At 33.8% G+C, this 16,403-nt stretch overlaps 1 protein-coding gene across 1 annotated transcript in view; it reads right to left on the bottom strand.

Moving 5' to 3' along the window:
• The window catches only part of Dach1 (dachshund family transcription factor 1), a 365,290-nt gene that overhangs the window by 97,683 nt on the left and 251,204 nt on the right, over positions 1–16,403 (bottom strand). Inside the window, exons 4-6 of the mRNA XM_090342049.1 lie at positions 13,361–13,533; positions 7,431–7,566; positions 5,421–5,555 (exon numbers count right to left, since the gene is read on the bottom strand). Coding sequence (XP_090198175.1) covers positions 5,421–5,555; positions 7,431–7,566; positions 13,361–13,533 — 444 coding nt within the window. The remainder of the gene's footprint in view (positions 1–5,420; positions 5,556–7,430; positions 7,567–13,360; positions 13,534–16,403) is intronic.

Raw genomic sequence — 16,403 nt, 5'->3', positions numbered from 1 at the left:
ATCAAACTTTAATGTCAATACTTTTTAAAGCTTTTATGAATTTATAGTGGAAAGATAGCCATGTAGAAACAGCTGTTAAATTCTACTGATATTTCATAAGAAGTATGCTAACATTTTAGGGAAATAGAGTTAAAGCAACAATAAGAGAGGAGGTTGCAAAGGAGATGGACTGGAAACAAAGTAAGTACCCACAAATACAACAGCTCCACAAATATAACAGTGAGGAAATGACTGCATAGAATATCAAGCAACCATTAACATGAATGAAGTAGATACTACCAATCCATTCAGAATTCCTCACAAAATAGTAATGCTCAGTGAGAAAAGCTTGGTGTAAGAACTTAACTATTTCAGGTATAATGTTAAGGGAGAAAAAAAAATGCATCTGTTCTTCACCTGAGATACAACTACAGAACTGCATATGCCATTTTCCCTCTATTTAAGCAACAGCTCTGGGATGCAAGAAGATTTTTGCTACCCAGTATTATAAATTACACAATTAAAAGCATTGGCATTAAATTCAACATCTTTATTTGACAATGTGGAAACTGAGGAGGAAAACTATCTGAAGAGTAACAAAGATTTTGAACAAACTCCTAATTTTAACCTGTTTATAAACTTAAAAATATTTCTGCAGGGCCAGGAGCTTGGCTTAGTGGTAGAGTGCTTGCCTAGCATGCATGAAGACCCAGGTTCAATTCTCGGTACAACATACACAGAAAAAGCTGGAAGTGGTTTTGTGGCTCAAGTGGTAGAACACTAGCCTTGAGAAAGCCCAAGGACAGTACTCAGGCTCCGAGTTCAAGCCCCAGAACTGGCAAAAATAAGTGTTTCTCAAAAGCCATATGATGAGTGATTGTTGTCCTTAATGTACTATGTTATCTCTCATCTCTTTTGCTGTCCCTTGGTTATCTCATACTGTTATAATATTTTATCTTGTTATCTGGTATATTTTATATATGCTTGATGGGTTATTTGAAATTGGATAGGGAAGGGGGAAAAACAACATGAGCAGCGGGTCAGGGGGAGGGAAATGGGGACCATGACATGAGAAAGGGTATCAATGTATGTGAAGTAATGCACCTTCTATCTGGTGAATATAATGTAACCCTTCTATTAATTACAATAAAAATATATGAAAAAAATGTTTCTGCTTACACTTGAACAGTATTGTGTCTTCTACTTCTTAATATGCTAATTTTTCACATTTGTATGTCAAATACTTTAAACTCCCCCTAGGCTCAAAGCCCCATTACACTGCTCTGTATTTTAAAAAAATCAAAGAAAATTCATTCAGCAGTTAGTATTTTTAAACTGGAATGCTGAAAAGCTTCTGCTTTCAACTGATGGCAAAGTTCTTTTTCAAAACACAAAATCTAATAGAACGTAGTTGATAACTGATTCATATTTAAAGAAAAAATATAAAATGTTCTAAAGTTAGTGACTGATTTTAGATCACAGTGAGTGATTCTTAGCACACAAAAAAAGCTTTTGATATCTATTTTAGTATCAGTGCTTTCTTAAGAATTATTGCCTTTTGATATTTAGTTGGTAGGCAGCAAATTACATACAAGGCATTCAAGCCTAAAATGATATGTGTATATAATTAATTTCTCTACACATGTCTCTAAATAAAGTTACTTGTTTAATACATATATGAGGAGTGGGAAAGTTACAGAGCTATTGAAAGGGGCATGATAAATGTAGTTAAGAAAACATACAACTTCTAATTTAATAGACTAACAATCTAGAAAATGCATGAATATTTACTATTAATTCAGAATGATGTAACAGAGATAAAAGCAAATCCATGCAAATTAAAGAGCAGCATAAAACAAAACATTATAAAATATCTAACTCCATAAAAATGTCCATAATGATATATATAATTATACATGCACACATATACATATATGCATATACATATATATATACATTTGAAATCAATCTACAGTCACATTTTGAGGGTGGATGTTAACTATGTCCTTCCTTTTATAAGCTACTTGTATAAAATATTAAGAGTCTGTCAATATATGGTTAAGATTTTTGTTCACAAAGCCTTGATGTGATAAGTATCATTAGTAATATAGTAAGCTTTTCTTCATGATGAGAGAATGAATGCTCCTGTATGTTCTTCTAAAGGTCAGATAATTCCATCTTTTACCTTGCTATCAATTATTAAAATATGTGGTCTTCAAGGGTTTTAACACTACCATTTCTTAGGCTATTTTAGAAATGCAACTGATAGAAGGAACTCAGTTTCCTTACACTTTTTAAAATGACATTTATGACTCTCAGTGTTACAAATTCATAGTACTAATGAAGAAAATCTTGTATAGAATAAGAAAAATACAATGGAGAAACTGAGGTATGACATAAGAAAAACAAAAATTGGAATCCTAGATCAACTATTGAATTGTTTTCTAAGAAAATGATCCAGGGTAGCAAATTCACAACAATAACAAATGAGCAGATAGAGAAATAAACCTCAAAACTCATAAAAATGTACTAACAAAAATCAACTCAACAGTCACAAGTCCTCTGTCAAAACTCAAGAATCATTAAGCCCTACTATATTGACATCAATTGTTCAACATTATATAACTTCTTTCATGTAAATCTCTTGCTAAACTAGGTAAAGAGTATCTGTGGGGAAAATTCCACAAAGAGTCACTCATATTTTTCTGGAAAGCTTTTCTCTTTTGATGAACCCTTGTGGAAAATGGCAGCTTACCTCATTGAGTAGTCACCATAGTCACAAATCACTTAAAATTTCAACTTCTATAAAATATTATTTATTACTGTGCTAAGATTCATACAGCTGCTCAGATTTCAATTTACTACAAAAAGCACAGACCATCTAAGATATTTGATTTGTTGTTGAGGAAGAGCTCATAGATGAATGAGCATGAATAACATAGACGATCTGGCTTTGTGATGTACTGTATGGGATTCATTGCCTTAATAACACAGTACAAAATAAGTAGCTAGAAAAGTTATCATTCTCAATGCTACCTAGACACTAGTATGTCAATACTAGAAAATATTGTCATTCTATCACTGATGTTACAAGTGGCAGATAATCTAATCTATAGAAATACAATGTTCTTTCCCTTAAATAATTTTATATATAATTTTTTTTGCCAGTCCTGGGCTTGAGCTCAGGGCCTGAGCACTGTCCTTGGACTTCCTCAAGGCTAGAGCTCTACCACGTGAGCCTCAGCACCATTTCCAGCTTTTTTCTATGTATGTGGTACAGAGGAATCGAACCCTAGTATTCGTGCATGCTAGGCAAGCACTCTACCACTAGGCCAAACTCCCAGCCCATTCCCTTAAATGATTTTAATAAAACAGCTTTCACTTAATTTTAAAAATATTTATGTAAGCATTTTTACTTTTTTGAGCACAGTATTTTGGGACAAAAATAGCATATCCTCCTTAATCTTTCTTTAAGCATTTCTTTCATTTAATTATTTAAATACTCAGTCCTTTTGAATACCCTTAGCACATTGGACTGCTTGTGCTCTTACAAGTGCATTTTTCTAAGTAATGATTCTTGGTTTTATTTTTTACTGCAGTACTGAGCATTAAATGCGGAACCTCGAGCAGGCAAGTTTACTATCAATGAGTTATGTTCTCAGCACTCTAAATTCTTAGTCTAATATGACCCTGCTATATTTATGTTTTGGAAGATAAGCAAGTACTCAATCTACATTCATAAAAAGAAATATCAATATAATATGAAAAAATGGGCACTTATATTCACAATTCAAATCTTTCGATTTGGAAGCATAACTTTCTAATAAGCATAGTAATTAATATTTCAATTTCTTTATAAAATTACTTCATAAACTAGGACATAAAATGTATATTATGAAGAATATAGGTTTATAAATGAGTTAGTTCACTGCTAACAAAATGCAGATAGAAAATTTGAAGCTTTACACAGCCTAGGCCCCATTATTTATTAATATGCTCTAGAAATAATTACTATTATATTGATTATTAAGATTAATTTATACTATTTCCTCATGGATACAATGACCCTGTAACTTTAGTCCCCAAAAGATTCTGATAATCTTTATTTGTTGTTCCATCATTCCAAGAAAATAATAAAGGTCCTGAAAACATGAAGAAAGGAATAAAGCATCATTTTAGGGCTTCAGGGTTTACAACTAGGACAAATAATTCTCCTTTAAAATAATGCTGGGTAGCAGAAATGGTGATTTATTCATAGAATGAAAGTGGGGAGATCATAGTTCTAGGCAAGCCAGGGAAAAATGTTCAAAAGACTCTATGACAATAGCATAAGCTGGATACAGTGGTGAATGCCTCTCAGTCTATTTACCACAGAAAGCATAAATAGTTGGATTGTAGTCTACAATTTGTTAGACCAAAAGCAAGACACTATTTCTTTTTTTCATATATTTTGACTGCAATTAATAGAAGGGTTACATTGTATTCACCAGATAGAAGGTGCATTACTTCACAAACATTGATACCCTTTCTCATGTCTTGGTCCCAATTTCCCTTCTCCTACCCCCTCCCCTCATATTGTTTCCCCACTTCCCTATCCTATTTCAAAGAACCAAATAAGCATATGTACAATATATCAGATAACAAGGTAAAATACTGTAACAATATGAGATAACCAAGGGACAGCAAGAGATGAGAGATAACATAGTACATTAGGGATAACAATCACTTATTATATGGTTTTTATTTCTATATCCTGAAGGTCCTTTCATTTAGCTGCATTCTATATGGCCTTATATATCTAGGTATTGCTCTATTGTAAATCTCTGCTAGGAGAGCCCAAGGTTTCTACTGATTATGACAAATGAGGGAAACCATTGAGCCTATGTTTCTTTGAGTCTGGCTTACTTCACTTAATATGATTTTTTTAAGTCTTTCCATTTCCTTACAAATGGGGTGATGTCATTCTTTTTGACAGCAGCATAGAACTCCATTGTGTATAAATACCACATCTTTGATCCACTCATCAACTGAGGGGCATCTGGCTTGGTTCCATATGTTTGATATGGTAAATAGTGCTGCAATGAACACCCTATTTCCAAAGCAGGCAGAGTGACATAGGATTGTGAGCATATCCCAAAAGGTAGAATGCACAGAATACAAGGTTCCAAAAATAACATGAAAACAAACAACAACAAAACACAGTGCTATCAAAGAGAAAATGAACATTTAGGAAATTAAATTATTACCTACTTTTGTTTAAAAGAAAGGACATAGCTTTTCATTCAGATCTCCTTTCTAAATATAATTCATTTCTTAATGTTTAGATTTTAATAATGTTTCTACACCATAATTTTTCATAATATAGAAATAGACTTCATTGTGTTCTTGTATCTAATTCATAAATTGTATAAGAACAATATGGCCCCATGTTCATAAATTACCTTTCTCAATATGCATCCGTTTCGAATCATGTCCCATGTCATGACCAGCCAAATCTCCTTCCTTTGGCCCTGGGAGGACATTTGGTGATAAACCCATGAGCATCTGGTTCATGGACAATCCATTCTGGTGTACAGCTGTTAAGCATAAAATAAAAGAACAAATACAACACCACCACAATACAAACTGTTCAAGTAAATATGTTCATTCTAAAGCTACTGATAGATACTTACATATATTTCTATGTCTATTACTCAATAGAACAGAAAGCATAATAGATATCCAAGTAGATTTTTACCATTTGATCTTGATGTGAAATTTGTAAATAAAACTGATAAATTATTTACTGAGTGACTGAATATAATGTAAACAATAATCACTTATTTGAATAATTAGCAATAATCTTTCACTACTAAAATGAAACACTGTCACTAAAGATGATTAATCATTTTTCTCATATACTAAACTAAACCTAAACTCAGATGATACATTACCCATGATAATCTTGGAATTTTGAAGATCTGATGGTGAATCAGTCTAAACTCTTACTTTCTCAGGAAAACAGAAAATTTAAAACTGTATCATAAGAACATTATGTAAAATAAATCCTTATATATAAGATATGGGCACCTTCAAAGAGATTTATTGACTGTTTAAGACTCAAAAGCAAGTAAAAATAATTCAGTGTGGTTGACAATTTATCTGAATTGTTTTTAAATAACATGTTGAAATAGGAAGTATATATGCGAATATATGTAGGTATATTTATCACTATGGACATGCTTCTATCTGAATAGTTATGATAAATCAGGCTTACGAGGTTTTCCCTTTAGAATTTTAGAAAATGCAGTTATTAACAAGGTAGCATGAATGTATAAAATCTCTTTTAAATTAGAGATTTACTAACCTTCGCTGTCATTATTGGTTTCAGAATGGTTATCAAGTGACTCATTTTTATTTATCAGTTACCATAACATTGTTGAACTCAGGAAATAAGCGTAGAAATGCTAAGTAAACATTAGTATTTAATATTATGTATAACTGCATATTTGTAAATAACTGGTCATTCTGTTTGTGATTTATGGCACCCAATTCCTGATGATATACTAAGTCCAACTGTTTGAAGAGTACAATTTTTTGCCTTATGCAAATAATCCTTTACAACCTAGTAAAAAGCCTTCTCTTTTATGGGAATATTCTCAGTAGCCAACTACTTACAATAAATTCTGCAAAGCTAAATGAAATGTGGAGTATGGATAGGACTTTGCACTAATAAACTCCAGGAATAACACTGTACATATTTGTTCCCTGGATTAAGCCATTCTCTTCAATTCTTGTACAAACTCAAAGTTATATTCTAACTTTAACTTTTTTTTGGTTATGAGGGCAAACAGTATTAGTGGGAAAATAAAATTAAATTCAATATAGTCTACTTTAAAACATATATGACTAATTATTAAGGATTTACATTTCATAATAAACCAAATTAAAATTTCCCTATTGATACACTAAAAATCCGATTGTTTAGAAGTATCTTCAACTCAATGTCTTCGATATAGCTTCCTCAATTCCTCTTTGTGAATATCTTCATTAAAGCAATGATGATTTCTTTAAACTAGGAAATTACATTAAAAAAAAAAGCATAGGTGAGAGTGAAGAGTGATGTTGAATGGTCTACCACTCATTTGCTCAGAAACAGGCTTTTTAGCAACTGGCTACTTACGTCAAAAACTAATCTAACCACTTCCTTACTTTCTCTTCCAGCTTCATAGTTCAAATCTTTATGTGCAGCCTCATAGATTGGGATTCTATTTCAGAAGCTGTTCATGCCCTATCATATTTTATGATAGTCTAAATGGAGAGATACAGTTTTGAGAGACAGCCGGCTCTTGCTACCGAGTTTCTCACAATGATTTATCTGAGAACAAGTTGGAATTGGGGGTATTTTGATGAGAAAACCCAGCTGCACCTTATAAGCTGAAAATGGTGCCAAGGAAAAGGATGAGACCTACGGATTCTGTCAGAAGAGCTCTCAGTCCTAGCTGGGGAGCTGGACACGCTGCTGCTGCGATGTGATGATGGGTGACTCCCAGGTCTTCGGCCCTCCTCCAGAGAAGGCGCAGGAGAGGGGCTGTCAGGAACACGCTCCTACATGACCACAGGAAGGAAGAGGGGTGGGAGGGGGAAAAAAGAAAAAAAAAACAGAGTTCATTGGATCTTGAACTAATGAATGCTCATTTTTTTAATCCAATAAGGACTTCCCAGAAAAAAATAACATTTGACTATACTACAAGACATCTTTTATCTTGAGCAAGCCTAATATTGAGCAGTGTCAAAGTCTTCAGTCGGTCAACTACTTTTATGTATTTCATAGTAAAGTAGAGAAATAATGGTTATGAGCAAGCAGGTCAATATGATTAAAGTGCTATATATAAGTGTGAGAAATACCTTGAACAATTCACATACATACAGAAAAAGAATGGCAAGAATGTATATAAGTCTGGTCCAGGGTGTGGGCCCTAGTACAAATGGGGAAGGCAAATGGAGGGGGTGAGGGAGGATGCATACAATCTAAATGTTTTATATACTTGCATAAAAATGAGAGTAGGAAGCTGGTTGACACTGGTTGGGGAAGGAGAGCAGGAAGCTGAAGGAATGTAACAGAGGAGAGGGAGCGACTGGAACAAGGTACCTTGAATGCTTGTATAGAGATGAAATTCTTCATACAGTTAAAAAAATGTCAGGTGGAAGCTACTATTTGATCAATTTAACTGTTAACAGAGTTTACACCGAATTATATAATATATGTTTGGAACAGGCAATATCCACATTGGTGTAAAGATAGAACCTTCCACAGTGAATATTTTCTTTGAAAAACCACTTCTATCAATGTATATCAAAATATTTCAATATTTGTCTTAATTACATTAGCAATATTTATTTGTAAGTGACATATGTTTGACTGAGCAGAGATAAATGACAATCTGGAAATAAATCTCTTTAAATTCAAATCTGATTTTTCTGTCAAAAGATTCCTTAGCAGTGTTAACAGAAAGTATGAGTTTTTTGTTAGATTTTTAATTCATGAAAGCTTAAATAGTTATTGCTTTAACATTTTTCATATTAGTAAAAAATCTTTTTGGTCAGAATATTTGTCATAGTCTCATATGGTGATTTCTTTAATTCATGAATTATTGACTTATTCTTTTATATCCCAAATCAAAGACTATATATTAACTAAGTAAAAATAGATTTTTTTCATATATTTTATCATAATTAATAGAAGAGTTACATTATATTCACCAGATAGAAGGTACATTACTTCACAAATATTGATACACTTTCTCATGTCATGGTCCCCATAAAAATAGATTTTTATTTTGATGTAAACTACATTGTTAAAGCAGTCTCAGGCTTATTAAGTATTAGTATAATTGCAATACTTAATTTAGTTTACTTTTACTTTACTGTAGTTTAATATGTAACAGCAAAGAATACAGAGAATGCTTACTGCTTTTATTTATTGAAATTCTTTATGCAAATTTCATTATTTAAAAGCTTAATTATTCAATTGAAACTTTCTATAAATTGAGGCACAGCATATTCAGTCATTTCACTTAATGTATAATTTCAATCTTTAGAACATGATGTATTGTTCTTTGAAGAATTTCATTAAAATAAAATCCATTGAGCATGTAAGATTTGAATACATTGTGTTTTACAATAAATTAATTTATTTCAACAGCTTAATTCTTTTATCATGTTTATATGCTTGCCTTTCCAGAGTATTCTATAAGATGAAGAATAATGGTGACAGTAAGGAATTGTTTAGCAGAGAATCCCATAATTATTATTGAAACAAAATAGATAATGAGTTTTACTAAGACACAATAAGAGAGAAGTCATTGCATATCTATAAGAAAACTATGTAAACCGGATTTATCATTTCATTTGTGCAATACCCTTTGACCTCCAAGATGGGCCTAAGAAAACCAAAGAGGAAAAATATTTAATTTACCACTTCAACACCCTGCTTTATAGTCCTACATCAACTCCACCAATCAATAAAACACACTCTTTTGCAATGTTCCATCTTTATAAGATTTGCCACAATAATACATGAAAATTTAAAGGCTTTCATTGAAGAAAGGTCAAACTAGTGAACTAATTGTAAGAGAATTACAATAAAGGCAAAGCTACACTCACTGACTCTGTGATTATTCTGAATCAAAGATGGCCAAACCAATGCACTCTAAAATACTAAAATATAAAATATTCAGTATTATACAAGTGTTAATTAAATGTCTTACAATTTGGGTTCATTCATCTGCCCTTATCCAACACACACAAAAGACTTTCTGAGTAAGTATAATTAACCCTTTTTTCTGAACTGGTATCTTATCTAGTTTTAAATTATTTTTCTCTTCCTGTAGTTCTTTTTACATATACCTCTAGTTCAGTTAGAGATTATTCTCACCTGATATAATACAGAGAAGGGAATCAAGTATTTCTGATTTTAAATAGATAATTTCCGGATAACTTCTTGGTTTACCAAGCTGACAAAGTTGACTAGTACGTTGATTTTTTTTTATTCGTTTCATGCTAAATTTATGCCTGTGCCATAGTTTTTCTTCCTTGGTATTTCTCTTGAGCATCTTTTTCTTCTGTGCAATTTCATCTTCTGGTACAGGAACAATTTGTTCCTTTTCTGTCTCAGTGAAACAGGCAACTCACATAGGGGTTAACTTGATCCTGTTTTCTAAAAGTATAATGGTGCATCAGGAGTGCTGTGTTCCCCTAGATTTGCTCATCAATGCCATAGTCTACACTGAAGAACCTATAGTTCAATATCATGCCCTGTATTTGCAAGCATGGGCAGTAGAAATCCAGCACATGTTTGGGGATGAATGCTGACCTTGGGTCTATCCCCATTGATTGGCCTGAACACACCTACCACCTCCCCTCCACCACTGGAAGGCAAGAACAGCACACACTGATGCTTTCAAGTGATATGTATCCTATTGGCTCTCAAATAGGGATGCTCTCGACTGGGAAGTTTCTCGTGTGTTTCTGAAGTGAATCCAAATATTGGGATGCCTTGATTTGCATGATTATGAGGAATTTCCTAAATCAGGAGGGCAAGTTACCTTAGGCTCAGGACACACACACACACACACACACATACACACACACACACACACACACACACACACACACACACACACCACACACACACACACACCAATCTACTATACTCTAGGACAGGACTTGTTGAATGAACATTTCTGGGATGCCTGTCCTCTGCCAGGAAAGACCCTAGGCTAAGTTAAAAAAAAACTTTCCACGTGGAATATTTATCACAAGAAGGCAAATACTGGAGAAATACAGTCACTTACACTACATGGTTGAGACACTTGAATTTCTTTGCTCTGGAAAAGTTAGCTAAGAGGACACATTGTAGAACTGGGAAGCTGGATAAAGGCAATACTAAAAGGTCCTTTGAAGACTCACACATGGATGTCAGAGCATTTATACCTCACCCACAATTGAGCGGCCATCCTCTTACAACTTTTACTACTCAAACAGACCTTATCGGAATCTCCTTGCTTTGGTAAGGAACTTCAAGAAATATTCAATTTCCCTAGAAGTAAAACTAGTAGAACACATAATTATGATCTTAACTGGATTTTTATTCTGAACCATCTTTTTAGTTCAGTATTTTCTAGGGGATAATTCAGGCAGGCTTGTAACTTTTCAGGACTCAATATAAAGTTACTTTAATAAACTTCAGAAATGGAAAAAATAAAGTTATTTTAAACCACAAAATATAATTTTAACTCCTGATCTAATCCATCCCTACTTAATAATAACTTTGTTATTATTTCTAGTTTGTTATTGTTGGTGGTGGTGGTGGTGGTGGTGGTGGTAGTGGTCGTGAGGCTAGAGCTCAGGGGTTAGGCCCTGTCTTTAAACTTTTTTACTCAAGTGTATGATTTACCACTGAACCACAGCTTCACTTCCAGTTTTCTGCTGGTTAACAGGAGATAGGTTTCACAGACTTTCTTGCCTGTGCTGACTTCAAACTGTGATTCTCAAGCCTCAGCCCCCTGAGTAGCTAGGATTACAGTCACCAGCACTTAGTCTAGCTGAATTCTTTTTGGATTAGTTGAGTTTTAGGCAGGGCTATGTAGCCCAGGCTAGAGTTTGTTTGTTTGTTTGTTTTTAATCTCTACCTTGGGAGTTCAGGAATGACAGACCTGAGCCACGATTCCCTACACAGTACAAACATCTTAATAAAAGGTAAGAGATAGGTGTGGGGTCACAAACATGTAATTCCAGCCTCTAGTGAAGCAGAGACAATGCGAATTTTGGTTCAAATCCAGTCCAAGGCAAAAAGACAAATAAGCTGGATGTGATGTTTCAGTTCTGTAGTAGTAACTACATGGAGGAAATTTGGTCCCAGGCTAGCCCAGGCATGAAGCATAAGAATTCATGTGAAAACTAAATAAAGCAAAGGATGGCTAACTCAAGTGATAGAGGTCTTGATACAAGTACAGTAAAGAACTTGAGTTTAAAATCCAATACTTGAATAATGGGGCTCAGGTAGCAGACTGATTTCTTGCCACAACCAGAGGGAAAATGGAAGGTAAATGACCTGGACAATGCTGACATTCATTGCCATTACTCTGTATAGGACACATATTTACAGTCAACTTTTCAGACTGCATATTCTTAGAGGCTAAAGTAACTACAAAATTCTCCCAGGCAATGCCTTCTGTGGGTGTTAAGTCATGGCAGCATTTCTCTGCTCTTTCAGCTTCCTAAATAATGACATGAGTAATCTGATTCAGGTTTATATAGAAGTGATCCTACACCAGGAGATGGGATAACATGTGCCTCGGTGCTTTTAATGTTGGCAGCCACCAATGTTCCAGATTTTGCACTTCATTAGGATTTGCTCTGGGGTGACATCTCCATTCCTTACCCACTGATTTGAGAGAAATTTTCTGTGACTAAGGTATCCTGAGACTGAGTTTTTCTTGTAAAGAACAAGGACGTTTATTCGTATTCGCTTGATTATTCTTTATTTAAACTTCTACTGCCTTCAAAAGAATCAATTCCTTACCAGTCTCCAAGAATGAAGAATAAGTGTTTTAACCTCATGGTTAAAATATGGGTTGTGTCCTTAAATATATTGATCTGTGCTTAGTGGTGACTGTGTTGTAATATGTTCTTTTGTTCGTTGACTTCTCTTCTAGAATTAACGTCAATACTCAAACTAAAGATAATTATATATATATATGTATATATATAGGGTATATAATATATTCTACATTAAATATATATTTTACATATACATTTAATAAATATTAAGTATTCATATTACATATTATATAATATAATAAGATAACATTATATATTATATTATATATATGGACAAAATGTGAAGTTTCTATAAAGTTTATTGCTTTTTTAAATTTATGATTCAATTTTATTACTTTATTTAGTTTTATACAGCCACACTGTAGGATTTCCTTTTTAGATGTGAAAGAGAAGAAGGAAGATTGAGCTATATGTCTAAGGCAACTTGCTAATAATTGGTAGAATTAAACCTTTAGGGTTGTCAGATTTGTCACACCTTCAGTTTAGAACAGTACACAAAAGAAATCTGCACACATATCCACCACATCTACATACATACAAATCTAAAGACATGTATACAATCATCTATGTTGTTTAATGTCCTGTGTTCTCTGTCTTAATATAAGCATATCCAGCTTAAATATTCTACCCTGGGATGACTTCGTTCTTGAATTTTTTCTCATAATCTAATTACTATGAGTTAAGCTTTTGAGTTAAAATGTACCAATGGGATCAGAATGTAGGAATAAGAAACAATAGCTGAAGAGGAGCATTCCACAACATGATGGAAAACAAATACCTTAATTACAGACGTTTCAACTCTGGAGGGAGGACTTTGAACTTGTGCTGCCGCAGCCATGTTCGCAATGGTGCTGAGATGATTCATCTGACTCATTGCCATGGTGACGGATGCTGGAGGTAGGCTGACAGGAATTAGAGGGTGGGGCATCATCATAAAAGGAAGTTCCAGTCCTACAAAAAATGCACAAATAACATCATTGTTATAATCCCAAGTGACCGTCTGAAATATAGTGCATCTCACTACAACTGTCACCGAAAAATTATTAACATTCAAAATGTTAAAAATCTATTATAGTAGCTACAGTCCAAAGAAAGATATTTTTTCCTCTCAGTATGAAATAACACCAACCCACCACTCAGACAAAGTAAGCGTGCAGCTAATGGTGTTGGAATGTATCAGAACACACTTTCTTATGTTTAATACCAACGCCCAAGACTTTGCCCTTGTTCCTCAGATCCATCTAAAATCTCCCTCACATTTTGTATTTTTCTCTTTTCCTGATTATCTAAATGGATTGGATCCTTTTATTTTGTTATTTATTATCTGATAATGAAAGGGAATAAATATTTTTAAAGTCAGAAGTGGCAGGGGACTATTCAGCAGCTGGTGTGCATGCTGAAGGTGCCTGGAGGATGGCTGACCAGAAGGCTCTGCATGCTGGCCTTTGGGGTGGGAGACAGAGGCTTGTGCTCCTTGGCATGGAAAAAGACCGCAGAGTTTCCTTACCCTAAGAATGATGGTAGCATCATTGCTGCTCGTGGGGAATGAACATAAATTATTTGGAAACAGTATTGTTCCAAATCTTCTAAGAAGTATGTTTTGAAATGAGACTTTAAATAGTGTATAGCATTTGGCAGCTGCCAAAACTGATTTAATTTCCCCTTAACTATATTTTTGGTTCTTGTATTTTTAAGAGGAGGATTCTAAATTTTTCAAAGAATATTTTAATATATTCTCTGTTGTATACATACACGCATACTATGGTGTATGTATTTGTGTGTGTATTGTGCTCTTGACTGAGCCCAGGACTTTCCATGTGCTATATGAACACTCTATCTTGAGCCTCTCCCTCTGTCTCTCTGTGTCTCTCTTCTTTCCCTCTTCCCTTCCTTTCCTCCCTCTGACTGTCTCCATATTTTTCCATATAATATACTTGGAAATGGCCTAGATGGTAAAACTCCAATCTAATTCTTTAGCTCTACTAAAATTTCATTGTAAAAGCCCTACAACATGGTTTTTAATGAAGAATACTTAAGTTACTGCCATGATTTTTTCTCTAGTCACTTCATAGAGACAGTTAAGGTTCAATATAAATTCAACCTCATTAGCTCAATTCTGTCTGAATCTTAAATTGTTCAGAAGTGGGTAATGGAAACTCAATTCAAATTCTTCAGCAATCAAACAAAGCAATTTTATTAAACAATAAAAAGAATTGATTAAATGGATAACTTTATTATCTTTATTATTTTACAAGAAACCATGACAGCTTTTGGTTAAAAAATGTTATGGTTCCTACAACTGTGATGACTCATTTTCACAATCTGCAAATTATATACCTTATTTCCCTACTTACAACTCTGTGCACTGGTTATTCCTATTGCGAGGGATCCACTTCAGAGCTTTTTGCCTGCTAAGTAACTGCTCTACCACAGAAGTATATCCTCTGACACTGTTGACAGGATCTCAGTATGATTTCAGGCTAGCCTTAGACTTATTTTCAACCCAGATAATCCTGAGAACTTAACATCTTTCTGCTTCAGCTTTCCAAGTGCTATTCTAGTCATGGCTTTTGGTGACACTTATACCAGTCAAATACACAAAATACATGTATATAAAATTTTCAAATGTATGTGATATCAATAACTTATTATGATAAGTCAGTTTAAAAATGTGTACTGTAGCTTGGTTATCCTAGCTTCTGTGGCTGTTATCCTAGCTTCTAGGGAGCCTAAGATCAAGAAGATTGCTGGTCAAGGGCAGTGCACAAGGCTCCATATCAACCAGAAACTAAAGGAGACATTACAAGACTGTCATGTCAGCTACATTCTAGACAGCTAGATTGGATTGTCAACTTGGTCAGCCTGAATTTAATATATATATATATATATATATATATATATATATGGAAGAATTGTTTTCAGAAGAAAATGTGGGCGTGATGGTGTGTGCATTCATCTTAAAAAGCTGTAATAAAAGGATCAAAGGACAGGCCAGCCTACCTCCCAAAAATAACCAGAGAATAAAGGGTTGGAGGCATGATTCAAGAGATAAAGAACCTGTATACCAAGCAGAAAGTCCTGGGTTCTAACTCCAGTACTACTGCCCTTTCCCTCCCCCACAAAAAACAAAGAGCTTCACATTAACTTCACAATCTCTTTAAGTGCCAATGTTATAATTGTGTAATTATTACATAAAATCTGTAAAAAGATTAAGATATGAACTAAAGACAAAGTTCTGATGAAAAGTTTGTGAAATGGAAAATTATTTTACATCACAGAATCTGTTCATCTTTTTCTTTTTTAAATGCCTCTCTCATATCACGTTTCTAACACTAGATTGGATTTTTTACCACACAGAACGCTGCTGGCCATTTCCACCAATCATCAAGTGTTAAATACTCATGAAGTTAGCTCATTTGGGCAATGAACAGAGCAAACAATTAAGATGCTAAGTCTGTTGAATAATACACTAGGTATAACCAAGTCACCTGTTAAGTGATTTTTGCATTATTTATTTTGCACTATTCCTTCTCTATTAGCATAAATAAATGAAAAGCAAAAATTGGCCCTTTCAGAACAAGACATTATTACAATGATTAAATATATGAATTCAAGTGTCCTGTTTTAAGGCATCATATATTGCAATATAAGACAAAGCGTATGTTCTTTGTCTACCAACAACCACACACGTTTAAATGCACACATCTATGAGATAGATAGAGGGTGTGATATTGGGGTGGGCTTTCTGGATTATACTGTATGTATATATGGACATCACAACTCCCTTGTATAAGTAATGTATAATGATAAAATCTTAAATA

The sequence above is a fragment of the Megascapheus bottae genome, chromosome 11, assembly GCF_031878675.1.
Source record: "Megascapheus bottae isolate mThoBot1 chromosome 11, mThoBot2.hap1, whole genome shotgun sequence".
Classification (NCBI taxonomy): Eukaryota; Metazoa; Chordata; class Mammalia; order Rodentia; family Geomyidae; genus Megascapheus; species Megascapheus bottae.
Note: the sequence above shows the minus strand (reverse complement) of the source record. Positions and strands in the feature narration are given on the sequence as shown.